We start from the raw sequence: 26,186 nt of genomic DNA on the forward strand, positions 1-26,186 counted from the left end.
GGGAGAAACTGCCCAAAAATAAGTGTGCCAAGCTTGTAGCATCATACTAAAAAATATTTGAGGCTGTAATTGGTGCCAACGTTGCTTCAACAAAGTATTAAGCAAAGACTGTGAATATTTATGTACATGGGATTTTTTTATTTTTATTAAATTTGCAAAGATTTCAAACAAACTTCTTTCATGTTGTCATTATGGGGTATTGTTTGTATAATTTTGAGGAAAATAATGATTTTAATCTATTTTGGAAAAAGGGTGTAACATAACAAAACGTGCAAAAAGTGAAGTGCTGTGAATAGTTTCCGGATGCACTGTATATTGGGTTTTAGCAGGCAATTGCACTTTAAAAAGAATATCTTTCATCCTATTAAAAGATTTGTGGTACATTTTTACTTTTTCATTCTTTTATATAACTTTCTTCCGGCTTCGATATTAGGAATTCCCGGTGCTGCTTTTACATTGATTCTGTAAGGAAAATTTGAGTGGGTCCAGTGTCTTTATTTGTGAGCAAATTATGTACCTTTAAGTGATAAAAGAGAACAAAAACTCTTTTTTCACCCCCATGGGCCAAAAACCTTGTTCCAGCCTATTTAAGTCTTGGCTTCCATATTGACTGAGTGCGTAAAGTTACAAGTTTCCTGCGTGGAGCCGATAATATCACCCCTGCTGGTTACGCCAGTGCTTTTCTCTTTAACAAGAATTAACAGGGTCTCCGGAGTCCATTTTTCCCCCCTCGCCGGGCCAAGCAATTAAGACTAACAACACTTAAATCATTGCTGGAAATAGCTGGGAACAAATTCTTTGAATCATTTCATAGTTCTTTGTACCGCTCAGTGGTTCGGCCCCTCCTGAAAACCATGGCGTATCACTTCCAAGACAATGGAGTCCGGCTCTTAATTTTTTTGTTTCCTTACTTCAAAACGTCATGTAACGCGGCGAGTGACACACACGGCAGCCCGTCTTGCAGAAACTAAGTGTACGGCACTCTCGTCTTAAAGAACAAAGCCTCTTTTATTCAGTGTCACCAGGAAGACGGCTTGCTACCGTTTCAAAGCTTTTTCTTGCTAAAATCAGGCCAGACTTGCAGTTCATGAAAGTTCCTTTTAAGATTTCTGTGCTTTGCAAATTGCTCACGGAATGAAAATTTACAATTCGGCATTCATGCGGAGGTCATGGGGAATTGCTGTCAGTTTGATAGCCAGCATTGAAAAGCCTGAAGATGTGTCCACTTGTAGTACTAATGCATAGTCTGACCTGGTCTTAATAATGAGGCGATTCATGTATTGAGATAGAGAGAGACACTTTGACTTTGCTGTCTTTGTATTATTGCTTGTTTATATAGACACCGTGTTTCATATTGTTAGTACCTCTTTTGGGGGCCTTTCATGTACAGAATGATGGAGCCCTTTTCTTGCTGTTTCTTTCATAGATTATAGATATGGATGTAAAGTTCTGTAGTGTAAATTGGACTAGATCACTTTTTTATTTTCCTTTAATATAGATTTGACTGGGGAGGCTGTTCTCCAGTTGGGATTTGGGTCAAGGGTGTTGGGATCGATAGTAAAATAGGGCATTCTGTAGAAATGCAAAGTGTAGCGGAAAAATAAAGTACATCGTTCTCTTGACCTTAGTGGAGATGGGTGGAATGTCATTCAGCTGGGTGTAAGTAGCACTAGATGGAATATCACTTTTCTTTTTTTTAACTACTGGTGGAATTTCATTCTGTAGCGCAGTAATGTTAAACTGCATTTTTCAGGCCTCTAGTAAATGTAGGTAGAATTTTTTATTTTTTTTGCCTTTTTGGAGATTGGTAGAATATCATCTAACTTCTCTTCCCAGTGGAGATAACTGGATTGGTGTTTTGCTGCTTCAAGTTGAGATTTGTGGAACTGTACTGTGACTACTGGGGATAGTTGTAAGTTTTTTTTTTCCTTATCAGATACATTTTCTGGCCAGAAGTTCCTTGGCACCCGACCATCACACCCATATGAGCTTATTGGACATCCCAGTCCAAGTCCCCCCCCCCCCCCCCCTTCTCCATATTGACTTAATGTGATTGTAGATTCTCATTTTGTTTTATTTTAAAATAAAAAACATATTTTACTTCCCTCCTATGTGCAGTTGGTTTTGCACAGGGCAGCCCAGATCCTCCAATTTTCGGGTCCCTGGTTGGGGCTCCTGGCCACTCCCTCCTGTTGAGTGCTCCAACAGGCAGCAACTCGCTATGGGGGCACCCGAGCGGAGCTGAAGCTCCATGTATCTATTCAGAAACGGAGCTGCCATTTGGTCCCACCCCCTCTCCTGATTGGCTAACTGAGTTTGATTGGCAGCAGCAGAAGCCAATGGCCCCACGCTTTGTCTTAGCCACTCAGGAGAGAGAGAGTATCGGACGGCTGAGGCACTTGTGGACATCGCTGGATAGAGAGGGGGCTCAGGTAACTATTAGGGGGGCTGCTGCACACAGAAGGCTTTTTATCTTAATGCATAGAATGCATTAAGATTCATCTTTTGCTCGATCCTGACTAGACTCCCAGTTCCTGTAGCTGAAAAACATCCGCACGACATGATGCTGCCACCACCATGCTTCACTGTAGGGATGGTATTGGCCAAATGATGAGCAGTGCCTGGTTTCCTCCAGACATGACGCTTGCCATTCAGGCCTAAGAGATCAATCTTTGTTTCATCAGACCAGAGAATTTTGTTTTTCATGGTTTGATAGTCCTTCAGGTGCCTTTTGGCAAACTTCAGGCGGGCTGTCATGTGCCTTTTACCGATGAGTGGCTTCTGTCTGGCCACTCTACCATACAGGCTTGATTGGTGGAGTGCTGCAGAGATGGTTGTTCTCCTGGAAGGTTCTCCTCTTTTCACAGAGAAACACTGGCGCTCTGTCAGAGTGACCATCGGGTTCTTGGTCACCTCCCTGACTAAGGCCCTTCTCCCTCGATCACTCAGTTTGGCTGGGCGGCCTCCTATAGGAAGAGTCCTGGTGGTTCCAAACTTCCATTCCATTTATGGATGGGGTAAGCCACTGCGGTCATTGAGACCTAAATGCTGTAGAAATTTTTTCGTACCCTAGATCTGTGCCTCGATACAATTCTCTTCCAGAGGTCTACAGACAATTCCTTGGACTTCATGGCTTGGTTTGTGCTCTGACATGCACTGTTGGAGCCGTATATAGACAGGTGTGCGTCTTTCCAAATCATATCCAGTCAACTGAATTTAACACAGGCGGATCAAGTTGTGGAAATATCTCAGGGATGATCAGTAGAAACAGGATGCACCTGAGCTCAAGTGTCATGGCAAAGGCTGTGAATACTTTTGTACATGGGATTTTTTTTTTCATTTTTTGTTTTTGATAAATTTGCATGCAAAAAAGATTTCAAACAAACTTCTTATACGTTGTTGTGGGGTATTGTAGAATTTTCAGGAAAATAATGAATTTAATCCATTTTAGAATAGGGCTGTAACATAAAATGTGGAAAAAGTGAAGCTCTGTGAATATTTTCCAGATGCACTGTAGATTTGTGCATAGAAGCACTGTTATGCTGGAACAGAAAAGGGCCTTGTTGCCACAAGGTTTTAAATGCACAATTAAAAAACATCTTTTGATGCTCTAGCATTAACAATAGCCTTTACTGAACTTCTTCACATTGGGATGTCCACATATCTATGGTTGGAATTGTGGTGGAAATAGTGATTTTGCCCCAAATGAAGAAATGTAAAAGGGCATTCCTTGACCTTCAGTCGAGATATGTGGAATGGAGTCTTCCCTAGAAGATATCTCTCGTAAAATGTTTCTATTCATGGTGGTGATATGTGGAAATTTCACAGACGGTATGTGTTTGGCCACGATTGGAAATATGCAGGAGTAGCTCTTTACCCTCATCTAATAGGTATCTGGGATATACTATTCTTACGCAGACATATTGAAATTCGACTCTTTGGCCCCTTCAAGCGGGCGATCCGATCCGCCTGTCGTTTTTTCAGATGGACCAGATGGGATCCTCCATGCATCCCTATGGGGCAGCGGATATCAGCAGAGACATCTCCGCTGAAACCCACTGCTATCCGATTCTGATCCTGTCCGTGAAATCTGGATGGATGGACACCCTATTTTCCATCTGGCTGGCAGATCGGATGAGATTGGACAGGCGGTCCGTTCTCACCTGATCTCCCCATAGAGAATGGACTGGCGGTCCGTTCTCATCCGATCTCCCCATAGAGGACAGCATGGATCTGACAGCTCCGTCTCCACACACAGAGCAGAGATGGAGCTATCATCCGCCTGCTCAGCGGGGATCAGCGGATCGATCCCCCCGCTGAGCAGAACAGACTCTGTTCCGTGTAAAAGGACCCTAAGGTGTGTAGTAGTAGAGATATGCGAGTATTGATGCACTTTTATCTCTAGTGGAGATGTGAAGCAGTTGTACACTCCTGCCTCTGGTGGTGATATGTGGAATTACATTCCCTATATATTTGTAATTAAAGTAATTGTATAGGGAAAAGTTTTTTTTTTAAAATAACAAACATGGTATACTTACCTCCTCTGTGCAGTTGGTTTTGCTCAGAGCAGCCCGAATCCTCCTTTTCTCAGGGTCCCCCACTGGCGCTTCTGGCTCCCCCCTGCTGGGTGCCCCCATAGTGAGGCACTTGCTTGTGGGCTCGCTCACTGCTCACTGGCTATGATTGACTGCAGCAGGATCCAATGGCACCTACCTGCTGATGCCTCTAAGCCTATAAGGAGAGAGAGAAAGAGAGGTGCTTCTGGGCACAGCGCTGGATAGACATCAGGCTCAGGTAAGTATAAGGGGGGACTGGGAGGGGGGGGGGGCTGCAGACAGAAGGTTCTTTACCTTACTGCATAGAATGCAGAAAACGTCTGCCTTTAGAACCACTTTAAAAGTCTCTCACTTCTAATGATAATGTATTGGAATGATGCTCTCCAACCACTTATTGTGGATCTGTAAGGATGACGTGTGTTGTCCTGAATTTAGCATTTAGAGGCTGATGATACAGTAGGTTGTTTGCAGTGCACATACCATATATGATCCAGAATGTCAGGATGACGCACTCTTGTCTCCAGACTTAATTTACAGGTTGCCAAAAGATGGATGGCAGGAATACGTCTTTGTGCATTGACTGAACTCTGCGCCCCCCCTACCCAATTTAATTCATAGAGATAGCTCTTGTACAGATTACCTAATCAGTTTCTCATCCACCATCCCCAGGGATGAGGTCAAAAGATCAGCGTGTTACATAAACTGCACCCTCCACTTAATTCTATCATATACAATTACTGTTTTCACCTCTATTTCACTTCAGTAGAACCAATAAAGAGGGTACCTGTCATGTACACACAGTGAAAGCAGTCATTTTGTAGGCTCTCTTCTACTTCCCAGGCAGCTTGTAGGCACTGTGGCAGCATGATGTACAGTACGAATATACAGTATGTGATAGAGCTCACTAAATAAGGATATATATATGTTTTTTAATGTACAGATTGCCTTCTATTGGGTCATTGTGTGCTTACCCCCCTAAGCTTTTAAGTTTAAATAAAGTGCCAATGACTAGTGTAAACCAGAACCTGCTGACCTCGCTATAGCACACAGAAAGGCCCTGCTGCTTGTATCTATGCATTTGCAAAAATGCAACCCCACACTTGCAAGGAACCTCCACCATGCTTCACTGCTGCCTGCAGACGCTCATTATTGTACCACTCTCTAGCCCTTCACCCTCAAACTGCCTCCTGCTACAGCCTAATATTTTAAATGTTTACTCATCCATCCAGAGCACTTGCTGACATTTTTTTGCGCCCAGTTCCTATGTTTTTGTGCATAGTTAAGTCCCTTAGCCTTGTTTCCCCTTCGGAGGTATGGCTTTTTGGCCTCAATTCTTCCATGAAGACCACTTCGGGCCAGTAGGTGGGTGTACCAGGGTCCCACTGGTTTCCACCATTTCACTGTTGGACATCTTCCAATGTTGAAGGCAAATAAAAATGATGTGTATTTCATCTGCGGCATTATTACCTTGGCTGACCACTGCTTCTATGGTCTGAGGTCTCATAAGTGAGATGTTAGGAAGTTTTTGGAGGGGAAAGAGGGCTGTGAAGAGAGATGTGTGAAGGGGTGGGGGAGAGTGGTGCAAAGGTCAGAACCGCGGAGGGGTGGAAGTGAGATGTAGACAGCCTGTAAAGAGAGCTGAACCCTGCACACTGTGCATAGCACTCCCTTAAACCCTGCACTCTGTATGCAGCCCACTCCTCAACTCTGCACACAGTGCACCACTGAACTCTGCACTCTGCGCATAGAGCACCCCTGAAGCTGCACTCTTTACATAGCACACCTCTGGACTCTGCACATAAAGTACTCTTGGTATTTATTGCTGCTTTCAGAACCTACTGATGTTAGTACAATTTGGCTACACCCATCATTCGATGCGGTTTGGCAGGAGGCGGGGGGAGGTAGCATGGTTGAGTTCCTGCACCTATCCTCTGAGAAAGAAAGCCCTGGATAAATGTATACAATCTTACAGATACAACCAGCCCTTTAAAGGCAACCATTATGCTGATGTGGCCAACAACGAAGTTGAGTTAGACACCCCTGATCTATGGCCTGCCTTACCTTTCAGCATTTCTTCACACCTGCCTAAAACCTTTGCACTTTTGCGGTGCAGATATTTGTTTGAGGGAGTACCTTTTCATGTGGGTTTTGCATTTTGTTTTTGTTTGCCTTGTCTTTGCACTCGGTGGTACTGATTTGTTCTTGAGGATCAATGTTACAATCACAACAGTGTACTTTTTCAGAAAAGTTCCACCTTTCATCATTAAAAAGCTACCCTTGAGCTCCTGTTAAGTGACTTTGCCAAAACTGCCAATGTCATCACTCTACTGCAGGCAGGAGGAAGCATTTTCTCAGTCTCTTGTCTCCAAGAGATCAGACAGGAACATTTTAACTTCACGTCAAATAACACGACCAGAGACTAATCTGTGTAAGGCATTTATGGTCACAGTCAAGGACTGCACAGGCACCAGGAGTTACATGGATTGTGTTATCTCTGAGCTGGCTTACCAGTCCAGGAAGTAGATGGTGACGCTGGATGATGCCTAAACAAAGACAGTGCTATTTTTCTGTAGTAGAAAGCAGATGGAGGCGTTTTCAGGGGAAGTACTGCAATCTCTATGAGAAGTAATAAATACCAGGAAATTATATGTTTGCACATAACTTGACATGCATGTTAGTGATCAACCAATATCGTTTTTTTAAAGCCGATACCGAAATTTTGGCCATTGAATATCGGGATCGGCCGATATTGGCCGATATTTTTGTACATTTAAAAAACATTTTATTTTTTTTCTCGACAGGTACTGTTGTGGAGGGATCTGGGGGTCTAAAAGACCCCAAACCCCTCCTTTGCACTTAAAAGCATTCAAAACACCAAGTTTGGCTGTTTTGAATTCAGCCATTTTTTTAATTTGGCGCCGAGTACCCGGAAGTGATGCATCACTTCCGGGTTTTTACATGGAGACCTGATCAGAGCCGAATGCGGCTTTGATCGGGTCTTCGGCGGCCGTGCAGGATGGTTGCCCGGGTCTCCCGGTGGGACGGGAGACCCAAGCGAGCCGTGGAAGGTAGCGGGAGGGGGGGCGTCCCCTCCCACTCCTGGTAATGACAGCCGAGCGGCTTCTCAGCCGCATCGGTTGTCATTACAAGACAGCTGACCATCGGCTATGGACGCTGGTACCTGGGTGATGGCTCTAGCTGCAGGCATCACTCCGGTACAACACTTTCCCGAAATTTCGGCAATATCGGTAACCTCCAGGGCCGATTCCGATATTTTGGGGAAAGTGCAGATCGGCCCCCGATACATCGGCTTTGCCTATATATCCCTAATGCATGTATTTGACCTGAAAAATACGTGCAAATTCTAACTTAACTTTAAAGGATAAGTTCATCTTTGTTCCACCCATTTTTGAGGTCCGATCTGCTGCATCTAGTGACAGCGAGGCAGGGACCTCTCTCTCCCCCCCCCCCCCCCACTCGCTGTCACAATTTTTTTTAAGATGCAGCCATGTGGGACTCCGCCCACCCGCCGCGTCATTTATTCACAGAGTTCTGTGAATGGGAAACTACAAGTTCTGACATCTTTTACAGGTGTTGGCTTATTGTTCTCAATGAACCGCCATGGCTGTTGAGCGCTGTGGTAGTTCAATGTCTCTTCTTGTCAGTGTGTATCTGCCTGCCCGTACAAGGTATGAGCAGACAGATACACAGACAAGTCTACAGGAGTCCTGCATGGCACCTGCGATCTGCAATGTTTTCCAGGCTTCTGTTAAAAAAATAAATAAATGCACATTTTTTTTACCTGCAAAACGATGTGCATTTATAATTTTTTTTTAAATGGTGAACTTCTCCTTTAAACAATACTAGGTTTCTTCCTAAACTGTCTTTTTTTTTCTTCTGATGGTTCACCAATGTGCTGGATTTGCCACCCTGTCCAACAAAGTGTCTTGAGGTTCAATGAGATCACTATTTCTGTTTCAGCTTTTAAAATGGCCTCAACTGGGTTAAGGCGACAGGTGTACTTTATGGATGTTGATTAATCGCCTCAATACTCTACACACACAGCTGTTTACTCTGAGTTCCATGGCATAGCTTTCTCGACAGCTGACAACATTGCCAGCGTACCGCCTTTGTGTTCCAACAAAGTACCCATTTTAGCAACAAATCGCTGCCCGCAGGTAATACCAATTCTGCAACAAAAGACAAAACTGCTGGGGCGTTTAACCAGCAAGAAGGACCCCGTGCTGGCTTCTAGCAAACCCTTTATTTTGGGAAAAAAATATACAAAACTGTAACCAGCAGTGGGCATCTCATCATGGCAAAATAATGGCCCCAATATATTTCAAGTAAAAATGGAGCCATTTGAATTGGGGACAATTTTCCAAGATAAAATAGGAGGTAATAATGCTGGCAAACTGCAATGTGACTGAGTCATTAGCCTAACCGATGCAGTGTTTGTGTGTTTTTATTCCTTGCTTGGCTCTGGAACAAGAAGTAATTTGCCCATTATGTGTGTGACATGAGGGCCGGGTGAAATTTTCCTTGTGCCGCTGTGAAGCGCCCTGCTGGGATTTGGGGTCAGGGGTGTCGGGATAGTTTGTGAAGACGGAACATTCTATAGAATCCCTGCAGCAGGGGACTGTCCTTCCCTTTGGTAACGCAGAGTGCGCTATATCATTAGGCCCAGCAATGTCACTTTATCCTGGGGCGGTTTTGCTTTATTGTAAGCGTGACAGACTTCAATTGTGCCTATTATGTGCGTGTGGCTTTTTTTGTTTCCCCTCCGTGCTTTTCAGACACCTAAAATGCTGCTCATTTTTATTTTATAGTTTTGTCTTTTAATCGTGACTGTGTCTTTTAAAACTGAATGTGGCCTTCAAGTGAGTTCTTAAGAAAAAAGACAGTTTGTTTTGCAATCAAAGTTTATTTTTATAAGCAAAATATAGCAAGTTAGAACTTTTACTTACTTCCTTGCAATGTGGAAATTGTCACGGTTTTGCCTGCAGTTTCCCTCTTTGCTGCAGTGGTTTTCCTGACCTGTAATTCTACTCACATGTGCTGCTGGCTTCTGTGTTCACCTAGACTAGGTGGTGAACTAGGGTGAATTAGGCTTCGGTTCAAACTTTGAATCACATAGGAACGTACTGCCCAGTCCTGTGCAATTCAGTGCAGTGCAATTTGAGCCCATTTATTTAAAATGGGCTCATATTGCACTGCATCGCACCAAAAGTAGTACATGCACTACCATGTGCGTCCGCAGAACTTTTTTCAGGGGGGGGGGGCATCATTTTAAGGTCACCCATGCTCTGCCCCTTTTCAACAATGTCATGAAGGGGAGGGGCTTAGTTATTATACTTATTTTGAGTATTTATTTTTAAAGAGCAAACAGAAGCATTTCTTTTTAAAGCGTTTGTTAACCTAAACCTTTAACTTAAAAGAAAAAAAAAAGAAATTGATCCTGTTTCCTTAAAGCATGTTATACAGCACAGTGATTTGATGTGTAATTTATCCCCTTCTATCACCTAAAATACCTGGCTGATCCTGCCTGGCTATGTCCTCCCCTCTGTAAACTGACCACAGTATACAGTACCATGGCTGCTGAGCCCTGACACCGTGGTCAGTTTACGTGCCTCTGTCATCTGCAGCTCTCCTGTCCTCCTCTGTCCTCTCTCCCACCCTCCCTTTCTGCCTGTCTGCCCCTGTGTCAGTGCCCACCCCCGCTCTCCTCCTGCTGCTGTAGTTTCATTTAAAGTTTCATATCCTGTCTACAGTCTAGTTAATAATCCTGTGTGCCCCTGTCTGTGTTTTATAAAAATAAGCCGTTCTTTACAAGTTTTCAGAGCGCCACTCACCGCTCACGTGACCCGCCGCCTCTCTCCTCCTCTCCCCCTCCTCTCCCAACTGACATCAGTGAGGAATGCTCTGCCCCGCCCCGCTGCAGGCAGATGTCAGACGGGGAGAGGAGAGAGCCGGCAGGTCACAAGAACGGCAATCGGCCCTCTGAATACTGGTAAAGAAAGGCTTATTTTTTTTAAAACACAGACACACCGGATTAGTAAACAGGCCAGACAGGATGGTCTAAAGTGGCTTAACAACCACTTGAAAGGGGAAGTTGAGATTCCAAAGGGGTGGGGGGCATTTTCTCCCCTTGCCCCTACCTGCGGACATCCGTGTGCACTACATTTGGAAATGCACTGCAACCAAATCGCATGGTACTTTTTGTACCAGGTGATCTGGTGGAGGCAAACACACAGCATTTATGAACTGATTTGGGGGTTAAGTGCCGGTTTACATATATGTGATGTGGGAACCCTGCAAATCCACTGCCGGTTACCGCATCAGATTCAACTTGCAGGCAGTTCACACTGCTATGTGCAAATCGCTGGGGGTGTAAATACAGAGTTAACAACACCCCCAGATCAGTTTGCATATCGCAGTGCGAACTGTCAGTTCGGACATAAATCGGATCGTATAGGTGTGAACACCCATGCGATCTGATTCTGGTGCGGACCCAAAAAAGGGTCCTGTGCGTGTTGTGTCTGAATGTGATGCAAGTTCAGCCATAGAATCTGTATACAATCTGTATGGCTGAATTCGCATCGCACTGACATTGCATGTGATTTTCAGAGCAGTGCGCTCCGAATCACATGCAATGTTTGTCATCACACAGATGTGAACCGGGACTAACTTAACACTTACACCTGTGTTTTAAAAGCGGTCTAGGAAAATTTCCAGAACGCGGGTTTCCCACACAGTGTTCTAGTGTGAATCTAGCTTAAAGTTCACATTGTAAAACAATCCCATTCAGTTTAAAATAGAAGTGAAAGGCAAAACATTTTTGTATATATATATATATATATATATATATATATATATATATAAAACATTATAAATACAATTTTCCCCCTTTTTTTAAATAAGTGATCACATTCCCAATGCATAAGAGCTGGGGGGAGGAGAAGCAACAGCACACTGAGCTTCCCAGTGAATGGCTGTGCAGTGGGGGCCTGTCAGGACAAGTCCGATCATTGGAGGAGAGTACACTGAGTTCCCAGCATAGCTAGAGAACAGACTATGATGTGTTCTCCTGCCTAGTGTGGTCAGTTTTTAATAGGAAAACAGGAATGGCAGGAACACCGGGAATTTCACACAAAGGAAGCAATGCAAAGAGAACAGGATCATTTCTCATACAAGTACATGGTACAGCAGGCACATATCAGGAATAGGAAGTGTTGGGGTAACAAACCCTTTAAAGGAGAAGTACAGCCAAAGCTTGTTTGGCTGTACGTCTCCTGTGGATCGTAGGAGTGCAGCTTGTTTGCACTCCTGTGACCCGTTTTCAGTATAGAGTAGGCTGAAGTCCGCTCTCTGCTGAAATCACAGAGCCGGTCCAGGATCGGGCTTCATCACGACCATGGAGTCAGGATCCACCTACGCGCCTGGACTGGCTCAGCCTCTCAGCGAGACACTGAGAGCCTGAGCCGGCCACTTCCGCCCCCTCCACAGCCCAGCGCTCCAGTGAGGAAGGAGGGGGCAGAGCAGAGGGCGATTACTGACAGTCAGCAGCTCTCTGCTCACAGAGCTGTGAGAACCGAGTGATCAGCTGTGTTTGATCGCTTGGTTCTAAGTGATAGAGGTGCCGGGGGACAGATGAAGCATTGGACCAATGCTGCATCCACCTAGGTAAGTAGAATTCTAAAAAAAAAAATACCCATCTCTTATAACTGTTACATAATTGTAGTCGAGAAAAGTCAGATCACTGGGCTTGCTTTGCTGTCTATAATTAGGGCATTGCAAATCTCAGGGCAGAATGGCCATCAATACAAATCCTTTGGCAGGTAAAAAGATTACCATATACTGTATAGTTACTTAGTTAGGTTGAAAAGTGATCCAAATCTATTTAGTTTAAACAATAGAAAAACATAAATGGAATAAATAGAAAACGGGCATATACAGAGTCCTAGAGGAAGAATCCAGAAGGAGAAAACCCCTATAAGGCATGGTCCAGTTTGCTCAAGGAGGGGGAAATGTACTGTATGGTAAATGCAGCTCAGCTTTTGTTGCATCAGAGCTTCAGACCTGCTTGTGGGTGTTGAGTGGCCATATTTAGGTCATTGTTTTCTTAATTCTTCCACCTGTGCCTGACAAATGTATAGACAAAACACCCCCAAGGATACTGGAAAAACAAAGTGGGATTAGTAAAAGCCAGAGCAGAAGGGATAAAAGGCCAATCTGCAGTAAGCCTTATAATTATGAAATAGGATACAGTATATCCAGTGGTGTATTTTGGTTTTGTGCTGCCCTAGGCAAAACTAAAATTGGGTGCCCCCTCCCCCTCATATGTAAATTTGCCCCACTCCTTCCTTTTTAATGGATGTGACTCCCTCCAAAAGTCCCAGTATGAACCCCTGAGATCTCACAAGAGGGGGGGTGAGAGTGGGTAGGAGAGGGAGAGGGGGGTGGGTGAGGGAGGGGTGTGAGAAAGAGGGGGTGGGTGAGAGAGGGAGAGAGAGAGGGGGTAAGAGGGAGGGGGGGATGTGAGAGAGACAGAGAGAGGAGGGGGTGAGAGAGAGAGGGGAGGTGAGAGAGGAGGGGGTGAGAGAGAGAGGGGGGGGTGAGAGAGGAGGGGTTGAGAGAGACAGGGGGTGAGAGAGAGGGGGGTGTGAGAGAGAGAGAGGTGAAAGTTAGAGGTGAGAGAGAGAGAGAGGTGAGAGAGAGAGAGGGGGGATGAAAGAGAGAGGGGGTGAGATTGAGTGAGAGAGAGAGGGGTGAGAGGGACGGCTCTAGCAACCAGTGGCCAATAGAGTCTCAGGTGAAGGGGGGCAACTTTTTTGCTGCCCCCCTGGAAAGTGCCGCCCTAGGCCTGGGCCTTGTCGGCCTAGGCCAAAATACCGCACTGAGTATATCCATACAGGTTTTGGTGGGAGGGAACTAAAAAGCCTTCTGGCTGAAGCAGCGTGTAGCACAGAAAAACCTTTTTTGGAAGGCTTTAGTCTCATTGTCATCACATATCCCACAAAATAAAAGGAAGATTCCTCATTTCGGGACAGTAGGCGGAGCCATACAAATCATTCCTGTTTGTCCCATCAACCAGATGCATACCCAGAATTGCTGGTGTACAGTGCTAATATAATCTAATATTATACAGCCATGTATTCCAAACTGCAGCTGTTTTGGGTTTTTTTTGGCCATCATCAATGCAGTGTGTGGAAAATATGGCTTCTATAGAGTAGGATTTAGGAAGTAATGTGACAGTAAAAACCTACAGGCTATGGTGGATAGGGACCAAATCACTAAAAGAATCAAAAAGGCGTCCAACCAAAGCAGTGTGCAGCACAGTAAAGCCTTCTTAGAACAGAAGGTATTCACATGCCTTATGCCATCAGCTATGGAAATAACAACAATGGCACTGTCCAACAGGAGGGGAACTCCAGCTTAAACAAGCAGTTCTATAGTTTCCAGTGACTGAGCTGTTTTAATCCCTAAATATAAACATCTAATGGATAGATTAGAAAGATAGGCTCTGCCCCATACACCAAAAATGCTGTGAACAATCCATAATTTAATTAAATAAAGTAATTATGAAAAGATTAACATATGTAAATATAAACAGCCCATATGTGTGAAGATGTATTGCCAATCACTGTGCTTCTAAGAAAGTGTACAATGTGCCCAAATCTTCAAGTCTGGAACCCATGGACATTACCAAAGACTGGGTTTCCTCCTTTCTGGTGCTTTGCCGCCAGGCTCTAACTGCAGCTGTCTTCAGTTGTTCTTTGTTTGTGGGGCTTTCTGCCTTTAGTTTTGCCTTCAGCAAGTGAAATGCATGCTCAATTGGGTTGAGTTTAGGTGATTGACTTGGCCATTGCAGAATATTCCACTTCTTTTCCTTCAAAAGCTCCTAGGTTGCTTTTGTAGTGTGTTTTGGATCATTGTCCATCTGTACTGTGTCTGTGAAGCACCGTCAAACCAACTTTTTTGCATTTGGCTGAATCTGGGCTCACAGTATATCTCTAAACACTGCAGAATTGATCCGGCTTCTTCTGTCTTCTGTTACATCATCAATAAACACCAATGACCCAGTGCCACTGGAAGTCATGCATGCCCATGCCGTCACACTGCCTCCACCATGTTTTACAGATGACGTTGTGTGCTTGGGATCTTGAGCTGTTCCAAGCCTTCTCCACACTTTTTTCTTCCCGTCATTCTGGTACAGATTAATCTTAGTTTCATCCGCCCAAAGAATGCTTTTCCAGAACTGGTCTGTCTTTTTTAGATGTTTTTTTGGCAACGTTTATTCTGGCTTTTTCTATTCTTTAGCCTAATGAATGGTTTGCACCTTGTGGTGAACCCTCTGTATTTGCTCTCGTGAACTCTTCTCTTAAATGTAGACTTTGACAATGATACGCCCACCTCCTGGTAAGTGTCCTTCACTTGTCTGGATGTTGTAAATTGTTTTTTCTTTACCACAGAGAGGATCCTGCGATCATCCACCACTGTTGTCTTCCGTGGACACCCAGGCCTTTTTATGTTGCAGAGCTCACCAGTGCATTCTTCTTTCCTCAGAATGTACCAAACTGATGGATTTGTTTAGTTTTTGAAGCCTTACAGTGGCCTGTTTCACTTGCAGGGAGAGCTCCTTTGAACGCATGATGTAGGTTCACAGCAATAGATTCCAAATGCAAATACCACACTGGCCATACATGGGTTGAATTTCGAAAGAATGTTCTTTCGAAATTTAGAAATTTTGTGCGTTTTGTGTGCCACCATTTGATTTGAAATTCGACCAACCAAGCCTTCAATTTCAGCTCATATTGCTACAGAAAATAATTTTTGTGCCTGGGAATCTCATTTTCTTTCCGGAAATGTTCTTTTCTTGCACTCATGCTCATTTCTTTTTCAATTGTATTTCTCGCACGATTCTCCCATCATTGATTGGAAAATCGTTAGTTTTTCAAAAAATTTCCAACGTACCCGATCACTCAAATTCGGTGACTGCAAGAAAATCGGCTGTTGCTGCGGCCCACTAATGGTGCAAAATTATTTAGAAAATTCTTAAATAAGATTTTCCAAAGAAAATTTTTTCGAAATTCAACCCATGTATGGCCACCCTAATGCTGGTCATACACTATACAAAAAATCGTTCAAACTCATTTAAAAAAAATAAACACTTGGCCGTGAGAGCAAACGATCGTACCATCATGTAATGACCAATACATCGTTTTTTCACATATACATAGTGCAAAGTGTTTGGAGGAGAAACACATTAACCTTTCAATTTATCGTTCCTTTGGCAGAAAAATTTACAAACTTGTCCTTCGTTTTTTCAGCTCAAAAACATCACAACTGTTTACCGATTCATGCCTGTTAACTTGCCGAAAAACGAAAGAACTGTCCAAATGTCAGAATTTCGGTCGATTTTTTTGTATAGTGTATGGCCAGCATTCGAATCAACTCCAGACCTTTCACCTGTATAAGGCTCCTTTCACATGGGCTTTATGATCCGGTCCACCTGTCCGTTTTTCAGGCAGACCTGATCGGATGCTCCATTCACCTCTATGGAGCAGCGGATTTCAGCGTATACATATTCTCTGACACCTGCTGCTCTCCGATCCGATCCTGTCCTTGAAGTCCGGACAGATGGAAACCCTAATTTCCATCCATCTGGAGGATAGGATCTGATGAAAATGGACAGGCGGTCCGTTTTCATCAGATCTCCCATAGAGGAGAGCAGGGATCTGACAGGTCCGTCTCTGCAAAGTAAGCTGAGATGGAGCTGTCATCCGCCTGCTCAGCAGGGATCGGCGGATCGATCCCCGTTGAGAAAAACGGAGTCCGCCGAGCGCACCGCTCATGTGAAAGGACCCTAACTGATGAAGAAATAACGAAGGAGTAGCCTACACCTGGCCATGAAACAGCTTTTGATTCAATTGTCCAATTACTTTTGGTCCCTTGAAAAAGGGGGATGGCTATTCCTAAAGTGGTTGTATCCCCTGTGTAAAAAAAAAAAAAAACCCTGCAGGTCAATGTCATAATGTGCTAGTATGCATAGCATACTAGCACATTATAAAATACTTACCTTAGAATGAAGCCCCCCACACGGTCGCCCAGACACTGCTGAGGGAGCTGACATGTTTCCTCAGCGTCTCTTCCGGGTTCGGGAGCTCCGGAGCTGTGAGAGGCTGGAGCCACGATGACGTCACTCCCGCGCATGCGCGCGGGAGTTCACTTTCCGGCAAGATACAACGGACCTTCAGAGCGCATGCGCCGCTGGTGTCAGCGGCTGCATGCAGGGTGAATATCTCCTAAACCATGCAGGTTTAGGAGATATTAATTTTACCTACAGGTAAGCCTTATTATAGGCTTACCTGTAGGTAAAAATTTTAAAAGCAGAGTATAACACTGCTTTAAGAGCTGTAATTCCTAAACCCTTCCTCCAATTTGGATGTACATACCCTCAAATTAAATATAAGAATGTGCACTTTCAGCCCATATTCATTATCTAACTATAGCTTGAATATGTTTTGGTAAATACCTGAAAAAACTTGTGCCTGTGTTCAAATATATATGGACCTAACTGTATATTCCTCAAAGATCAGTGCCGCTGAGAACACGCACAACATCCCCTGCAGCTGGAAGCTGCTGTTTAGTACGGTTGATGGAGTTGTTGTTGTGTGACATGATTCAATTGTTTGTTCAGAGAGGTGTGTAAATAACCTGATATCACCAATATTGCACGTTCCATCAGATATGACAGAATACATTTTATGGAGCAATCTCCATATAGAAACTCATAAGAACTTCATCACGGCTCTTTGATTATTTTGATTTCAAGCAAACACAAGAAAACATGTACTTGCGGTGAAAGCCCCATTTCACGTACCTGGTCGGTACTATTTAAATAACATGGCTGTTATTAAATAATTTGGGGTACTGAAGCCCTGTCTGGGCCCTTTTTTTTTTTTTTGATGGCCACATACAGGTTTGTGGCATTTTATAACTGATTAACTCTAAGGGCCAGTACACACCCTGCGTTCCCCATGTGTTTTGCATGCATGTTTTTTATGCATTTTGAGGCGTTCCTGTGCATTTTAAAGCATTCATGCCGTTTTTTACTTTTTTTTTTTCTTTATTTCAATTGAGGACATGTGCATTCCGGAGCGTTCATGTGTTTTGCTGCATACAGAAAAAAAATGCAACGTGTTCTATTTTTGTTGACTGTACTTGACCGCACTGCACTGGTGTGAACCTGGGCCATTGGAATAGGGCTGGTTCACACCAGATGCAATCCAGTGCATTTTTACTGTGCATCAAAAAGGCACGTATTCCATGTATTACAATATCCCTAGTTCACACGAGTGCAGTGTGTTTCAGTGGAGTCAACAAAAATATAACATGCTACATTTTTTTTCTGCATGGAATGCATCTGGAATATTGCAAAACACATAAGAAATGCACCCGAATGCACGTTCTCAATTGAGATGAAGAAAAATAGATGAAAAAATGCATTGGAACGCATCAAAATTGGACCAGAATCCACATATCCTGAATAAAAGGGGGAAAACGCAGAAAGCATCACAAATGCACCGGAATGCATCAAAAATGCATATGCAGAAACACATCTGGAAGGCAGAAATTGTGCTGTGAACCAACCCTTAAAGTGGTTCTGAAGGGTTAAAGTGGATGTAAACCCCATTCATGAAATCTGACCTGGGCACATCTATCTGTAGTGTTTACCGATCTCTCTCCAAAGCCCTAAGTCCTGTGTCTCTCTACTGCTCCGTTCCTCTGTTATCAGCATGATAACTTCTGACAAGTTCTCAACACACAAAATAAAAGCAGGTGAAAATGGGCGGGGAGGGAGCTTAGAGACAGATTAGCAGAGAGCTGGTCTATTCACAGCACAGCAAGTTTGTTCATTCCTCTGCCTATGTGGAGGGGAGGGGGAAAGGGGGGTGTGCCTTTCCTCCAATCAGCTCACACTCAGTGTTTGCCCAGACTCTCCTCCCACTGGTAAAACAGGAAGAAATATTTGTAATAGGATGTGCATTTTCTAAAGAATATAGAAAGCTGAAGACAACAGATATACATGTAAAACCTACTGTAGATTTGTTTAATCTCTGTGTATCATCTGAGGCTGTTCACTTCACTGGGTATATGTGAGGTTTTACATCCACTTTAGGGCTTTTACCTTCATGCAATCTATGCAGGAAGGTAAAAACCCTTCTGTGTGCAGCAGCCCCCTACCTAAGCCTGATCTTCGTCCAAAACTGTGTACGAGAGCCTCGGCACAGTCCCCCTCCAGGGACTCTCCCCCTCATTGGCTGAGACAGCAATGGGTGCCATTGGCTTCAGCTGCTGTCAATTCACAGCCACTGAGCCAATGAGGAGAGAGAGGGGCGGAGCCGGGCCACAGCGCATCGGCTATGGAGTGAGCCTACCTGGGGGCACTTGGCAGGAGGGAGGGGCCAGGAGCACCGGTGGGGGGCTTCAGAAGAAGAGGATTAGGGCTTCTTTGTGCAAAACCACTGCACAGAGCAGGTAAGTAAAACTTGTTTATTATTTTATTGTAAAAAAAATCTGAAGCTTTAATATCACTTTAAGGATAAAAATAAAATTGAGCTCCCTCTGTTGTGTGCTGTGCTAACTGCCGACATGATGTAATAGTGGTGGGCAGCCACGAACACAATATTTTTTAGTGTCAGGCACAAGACTGTAGGCTAGCTGCTCCCACATTGCAAGGAAAAAAGGCAAACTGTTGTATCTATTGATTTAAAAATGTCTTCCTATTATAAAACAACATCTTGGTTTTCCATTCTTTAGTGCCAGTTCACACTATAGCGATGTCAGACATCCCCACCGCACTGCTGTGCAAATCACATGCGATGTTTGTATGATGCAAATTCAGCCATACAGATTGTATGGCTGAATTTGCATCGCGTTCAGGCCAAAGTCGTGCAGGACCCTTTTTTCGGTCCGCACCAGAATCGGATTGAATGGGTGTTCCTGTCCTAATTGACAGTTCGCACTGCGATTTGGGAACTAATCTGGGGGTGTCATTAACTTTGTATTAACACTCCCAGCAGTTCACATTTGGCAGTGTGAACTGCCTGACATGCGGGTACCCGCAGTGGATTTGCAGGGTTCCCGCATCGCACTAGTGTGAACCGGCGCTTAAAGTAGAACTACAGGCAAAATTTTTTTTTTTTTTTATCATTTTTGAGTAAGGGAGGGTTATAGCCCCTATCAGGTTTGTTTTTTTCTTTTTTGTTTTGTCATCTGTGTCTCATTGGGGAGATTTGCCTTCACTTCCTGTCCCATGGAAGTGAGAAGTAACCCCTCCAAAGTTAGGGATTTACCAAAACTAGTGTCCCCATTGGAAGATTTCCCTTCTATTCATATTCTGGTGACAACCCTAAATTAGTCATTTTCCTTCACTTTCACTCTAGTGATAACAATAAATAGAGAGTGTGAATCTCCCCAACTGGGTCGCTGACAGCAATAAAAACCCTACATGTTCTAATCCATTTCCACTGTATCCAAGACTTAAAAAAAAAAGTTTTGTCTTTAGTTTTAGTTTTATTATCGGTCAACTTCCTAATAGGCAAGGCTTACAAAAAAATGTGTGGTTGTGAACTCTTACAAATCACACTTAACCACTTACCGCAAAGTGACGTATATTTACGTTGGCAGACTTTGCGGGGTTATACCGGGATGATGCCTCTAGCTAGATGATGCCTCTTTCCGTCGGTAATGACCGTTGCGGCTTGGGAGCCGCTCGATCGTTACCTGGGTGAGCGGGAGGGGACGTCCCCCTCCCACCGCCTTCCGTGACTTTGCCCGGGCCTCGCCTCCCACCGGGAGACCCGAGCACCCAGCCGGCGCGTCCGCCGGCTGGATGGAGTCCCGGTCGAAGCCGAAAGCGGCTTTGATCGGGTCTCCCGATGACGTAACCCGGAGGCGGCGTCCATGACGTCACTTCCGGGTTACTCTGCTGCAAAAGGCGGCAGATTTTAAAAACGTCTGTATGCAAAATTGCAGTTTTCGGCGTTTTGCATACATGAAAGTGTAGTGGAGGGGTCTTTTAGACCCTCGATCCCTCTATAAAGAGTACCTGTCACTGCATATTGGTGTCACAAGGGATGTTTACATTGCATGTGACAGCAATAAAAGTGATCAGATTTTTATTTTTTTTTTAAAACCTGTAATAAAGTATTAAAAAAAAATAGGAAAAAAAAAAAAAAATTTAGCCGCCCCTTTCACCATTACCTTGCGCACGAAAGAAAACGTATACGGAAGTCGAGCCGCGAATGAAATCGCTGTTCAAACCACACATGTGAGGTATCGCCGCGATCGCCAGAGCGTGAGCAATAATAACAAAAAAAAAAAGCTACACTCTAAATCTAAACTGGTAACCGTTAAAAATTTTTAAAGTGTCGCCTATTGAGATTTCTATTGACCGTAGTTTGTCGCCATTCCACGTGTGTGCGCAATTTTAAACCGTAACATGTTGGGTATCTATTTACTCGGTGTGACATCATCTTTCACAATATACAAAAAAAGTGGGCTAACTTTACTGTTTAGTATTTTTTAAATGTAGTGAAATGTGACTTTTCGTAATTTTTCCAAAAAAATGGCGTTTTAAAGACCGCTGCGCAAATACCGCGTGACAAAAAATTTTGCAATGACCGCCATTTTATTCTCCAGAGTCTTTGCTAAAAAAATATATATAATGTTTGGGGGTTCTAAGTAGTTTTCTAGGAAAAAATACTGATTTTAACTTGTAAACAAAAAGTGTCCGAAATAGGGCTGGGGCTTAAGTGGTTAAGTGACTGGCCTCAGATGATACACAGAGATGAAACAAATCCTCCTACATAAGTTGTACCTGTTTGTCTGCAGTCTGTTCTCCTCTACAGCCTCCTAAAGCACAAATTTTACGCAGAATTTCTGTGCTCTAGGGGGCGGGGATCTAACGTCACATACAGCACAGCATGGAGCAGGGAGCTGAATGTATTCTGAGACCTGAGTGCAGGGAATTGACACCTCCCCCTTCCCCTACACAGCCTTATAGGGAATGCATAGCTCATTTATATTTCTATTTTTTTAGCCATTAATATTCAAACTTTTTTTGTTTTTATTCATTTTGTTTGTAAATGCTTTTGGTGGCGTATTTACAAAAAAAGCAAGATTGAAAAAAAAAATATCTTTTATATTAGCAATGCTTTGTATCAGAAGCATCATTTGTGTTGTTTTAACCCCTTCACGCCAACTTAACACAAATATGTGGCCCCACTAGACTGGGCTTTTTTCCATGGAGTCACATATTTGCGTATCTTCCTTTGTGCTGGGAGCGTGCCACACGGCGTGCTCCAAACACAGAGTCCGGGGTCTCATCACCCGTATTAGCGATCGGGACTTGGAACCGTCTCTGGGTCACCTGATCGCTGTGTTAGCCTCAGGCTAAGTCACTATGAAGCCCGCCCCCGTGTTTTCTTTCTCTATGAATAGATACATCGTATCTCTCTCTACTTGCAGAGGGAAAAAAAAGTGTGTGAAAAAAAAAAATTAAATAATGATAATAATAAAAAAAATACCTAGATCAAGGTTTGATCTAGAGTTAGTGTTTGGGTCAGGGTCAGTATTTTTTTGGACAAGATTTTTTTTTTACTTTAAATTAGTATCCGTGTTAAGGTAGGATAAAAAGAAAGCAAAATGCGTACTATTGTTTTTGGCCTGTACTACGGGTTCATACAACTAACATACACATATGTGGTATTGCTGCGATCGTCAGAAGCAGGAAAATTTAATTTGGGTTGTCCCTTGGTGGAAGATTATAGTAGTACCAAGAAATATACAACTACATTTTAAAAAAATATTTTTTTTTGTTATTTTGGGCTAGTTTTCATTTGATAATAATAAAACAAATCAGAAGATATCCATTACCATCTACCACCAAATAAAAGCCCAATTTGTTCTGAAAAAAAAAAAATAAGGTATAATCCACCTGGATGTACAAAGTAGTTGTGATAATATGTACGGTTTTGCTAACACATGTCAAAGTTGCAAAATTGTGTTTAGGCATTAAAAATATAATAAAATATATGTTTTATTACTTTTTTGTCCAAAAATGTCATTAAAACATGCAAGTATTGCCGGACTATATCAAATAAAAAGGAAAAAAAATATAATAATATAATAACATATGTATTACTTTGTTACCTAAAGTACAAAGTTATTTCTGAAATGTAAAAACTGCTCTGGTACATGGGGGGGGTGGAAAGGTGTGAGAGCTAATATGGTTAGATAGAAGTGTAACTGCGAGGAATGCACAGCTTGTATGTTACAAGGAAGTCTTATAAATTTGCCCTTTAACAGACATTATAATGATAGGACTAGATAGTTCTAGTTATTCATCTGGTTGTCATGGCAAAATTCCACAGTCACTTATGTTAAGGCCACAGCTAGTGATCATGTGTACCAAGACACTTTATAAATGACCAGACCTGATAGACGATGTCCGTGCTGTCATTACATTTTGTGTAAAGTGAACCTGTCATGTGATTATAGTACTGTAGGTAAGATGACCTGATGAGTGAACAGCGGCTAATAGGCGATTTACGGGGCATCCTTTTTTATATTCAAAAGCACTTTTACCCCTTCCCACCTCGTTCCCATGGCCCTGCAAAGATACAGAGTGGCTTCCTAATCACCTGACGACTGTGGTTGGTTCCCAGTGTGGTCACATGATCAGGAGTCCAATTCAGAGACAGCTCAATCCGTGTGCCGGGAACACGCAGTGGGTATGCTCCCAGCCCACATCCTCAGACCACCAAGGATGCATATGTGTGTGGCGCATTGGCGTTAAGGGCCACTTTCTCTGCCTCTGCATATATGCAGAATGCAGTCAGAAAGAGGTTATACTTTGCTTGATTTGTTTACACTTAACGAGTTTCCTAAAGTTTAACATCTAGTTAAGCATCCTCTGAGCATAACTGGTCCTCCTAATCAGATCAAGAGACAACAGGGATGTCAAATTGTAACATATCCCTAGGATAATGTAAAACCAGACTTATGTCGCCAACATTTTTTCTAATGACTGTCATCATTTTGGTTCTCTAACTAGTAGATAGGGTTGTAGCAGAACTCTGATCTTCTAAAGACAAGGTTGTGAACAAGCTCAGACCCTCTAACCAATAGACAGAACTGTGGCAGATCTCTAACTAGTAGATGGGGTCAAGGCAGATCTCTAACTAGTAGATGCTATCAAGGCAGATCTCTGATCCTCTAAATAGTAGATGGGGTTGTGGCAGATATTTGACCCTCTAACTAGAAGATGGAATCATGGCAGAACTCTGACCCTCAAACTAGTAGATACGGTTTTGGCAGAGCTCTGATCCTCTAACTAATAGATGGGGTCATGGCAGAACTCTGACATTCTAAATAGTAGATGGGGTTGTAGCAGAGCTCTGACCCTGTAACTAGTAGACAATGTTGTGGCCAAGCTCGTGCCCTCTAGCCAACAGACATAATTGTGGCAGATGTCTGACCCTCTAACTAGTAGATGGGGTTGTGGCAGAGCTCTGACCCTCTAACTAGTAGATGGGGTTGTGGCAGAGCTCTGACCCTCTAACTAGTGGATGGGATTGTCGCAGAGCTCTGATTCTTTAACTAGTAAGCAGGATTGGGGCCAAGTTCTGACCTTCTAGGCAATAGACAAAACTGTGGCAAAACTCTGACCCTCTTAACTAGTAGATGGGATTGCAGTAGAGCTTTTACCCTGCAAATTCTAGAGAGGCTGTAGCCAAGCAGTGACCCTCTAGCAAAAAGACATAACTTTGGCCTTCTAATTAGTAGATTGGCTTGTGATAGAGCTCTGACCCACTAACCAATTGACACAATGTGGCAGAGCTCTGACCCTTTGACCAATCGAGGCAGTTGTAGCAGAGCTCTGACCAGTAGGCAGGGGTGTGGCAGAGCTCTGATCCTCTGCCCAATAGGCAGGTGTATGGCAGAGTGCTGATTGATGGGTTTTGACCTTGCAGATTTATAGAAGTATATGAAGACACCTTTTAAAACCATTTTTTTGAATGACTATTTTGCCAATTTCTACATGTCATTACATTCTGAGTCATTAACCTGGGATAATTATGTAACCAGCAAAGTCAGGTGTCGCATACCGGGTAGGAGACTGAAATGATGAGGCTGGCCTCTCTCTATCTCCAGCCCAGGCCCCACTGAAGGTGGAACGGATGGTGCTGAGGGACAGGAGGAACACGAGTGCTACCAGGTGTTGATAGCAGAACTTGCAGCAGGAGATGCAGACTCAAATGTTTAGGCAGGACGTCAAATCAGGAGCAGAGACATTGCAGGGTAGACCAGCTGAGGTTAAATGGTGCTCTGTCGGAAGTGCAGGTTCTGGATGTGTGGCTTGTCAGAGCTCCCTGCAGGCTTGAATCAGGAATGTACTGCAACAAGTGGAGCTGAGATGGGGAAAGCCAGAGCAGGCACTCAGGGATAATGTGGAGCCAAGCCAGAGACAGAAGCGTAGTCAGAGGAGCAGCCAGGGTCAGCAACGAGCAAGCAAGGAGGTAAAGAAGCATCAGACAGGGATGAGGTCATGAGCAAGCCAAGGTCAGGAACAGATGAGCAAAAGCAAAAACAGGATCCAAGGTCAGGTCAAGCACAACCCAGGTCCACAACGCATATAATGCAGGATGCAAGCAGGACACACAGCAACAGCTGTAGACCAGTCAGCACAGAGCATGGATCTGAACATCCTTTAAACAGGCCAACTGGTGCTAATGGAAACCTTGGAAGTGCTCCTGCATGCGCATGCATTCCCATGCATATGCACACGTCTGGACACCATTCCATTACCAATAACATGCATAAGTCTGTGCTCCTGTTGTCTCAAAGTAATTTCCTGTCATCAGGATTCCATCAGGATAACAATCACAGGCCAGAAGAAAGGATTTTCACACATTAACTAAGACCAGCAGCCACCTTCTTCTTTCATGACAGATTCCCTTTAAGTGAAACAGTTGCAATTGTCAGTATCTCACTTTTGTGCCTTTTTTGTGTTTTTCAGAATCTGCTTTTCAATCACGGCTAATCCATCCAACATCAGCGCAAAAGAAGGTGGAGGACCATGTTGACTGGAGATTCATCATGGGGAAAATGAAGAGTTTACATACTTTGATTTTTGAAGAAAGAGCTATGACATTTTTTTGCTGTAATAGAAAATCCTGCCAAGGGTGCTTTGAGCCAACATAGGAGGCGGCCATTTTGTTACCCAAATCTGAATCTCACCCTGGGCAATAGGTTCGCCCAGGATGCTAAATGGAAAAAATGCCATGTCAGGATGGTCCTACTCGACCCAATATTTGTAAGCGGAGCAACCAGTTCCAGCATCGCTTGCTGCAATTGGGCTGTGTAGGGCTAACTACTGACCAATACATGGCGTTTGCATAAAAATCCTTAGGAGCGCAAAGACCTTTCGGTGATTAGATTGTGTACATTCCGTGTGTCATCGGTCTGTGCGTACCTTAATTTTGGCTCACAAAATGGCTGCTGCCAAGGTAATACATAGTAGGTAGTTTTTTTTTTTTTTAACATATTTTTTTATTGCAC

General features: G+C 43.6%; 1 protein-coding gene across 1 annotated transcript in view; it reads left to right on the forward strand.

Moving 5' to 3' along the window:
* CHCHD6 (coiled-coil-helix-coiled-coil-helix domain containing 6) overlaps positions 1–25,904 on the forward strand; it is a 478,181-nt gene extending 452,277 nt beyond the window's left edge. The window contains exon 9 of the mRNA XM_082265088.1: positions 25,645–25,904. Within this exon, the coding sequence (XP_082121214.1) occupies positions 25,645–25,668 (24 nt within the window). The 3' untranslated portion in view covers positions 25,669–25,904. The remainder of the gene's footprint in view (positions 1–25,644) is intronic.
* Positions 25,905–26,186: the final 282 nt, after the last annotated feature.

This window comes from Pelophylax lessonae, assembly GCF_965119305.1.
Source record: "Pelophylax lessonae genome assembly, chromosome: 8".
NCBI lineage: Eukaryota > Metazoa > Chordata > Amphibia > Anura > Ranidae > Pelophylax > Pelophylax lessonae.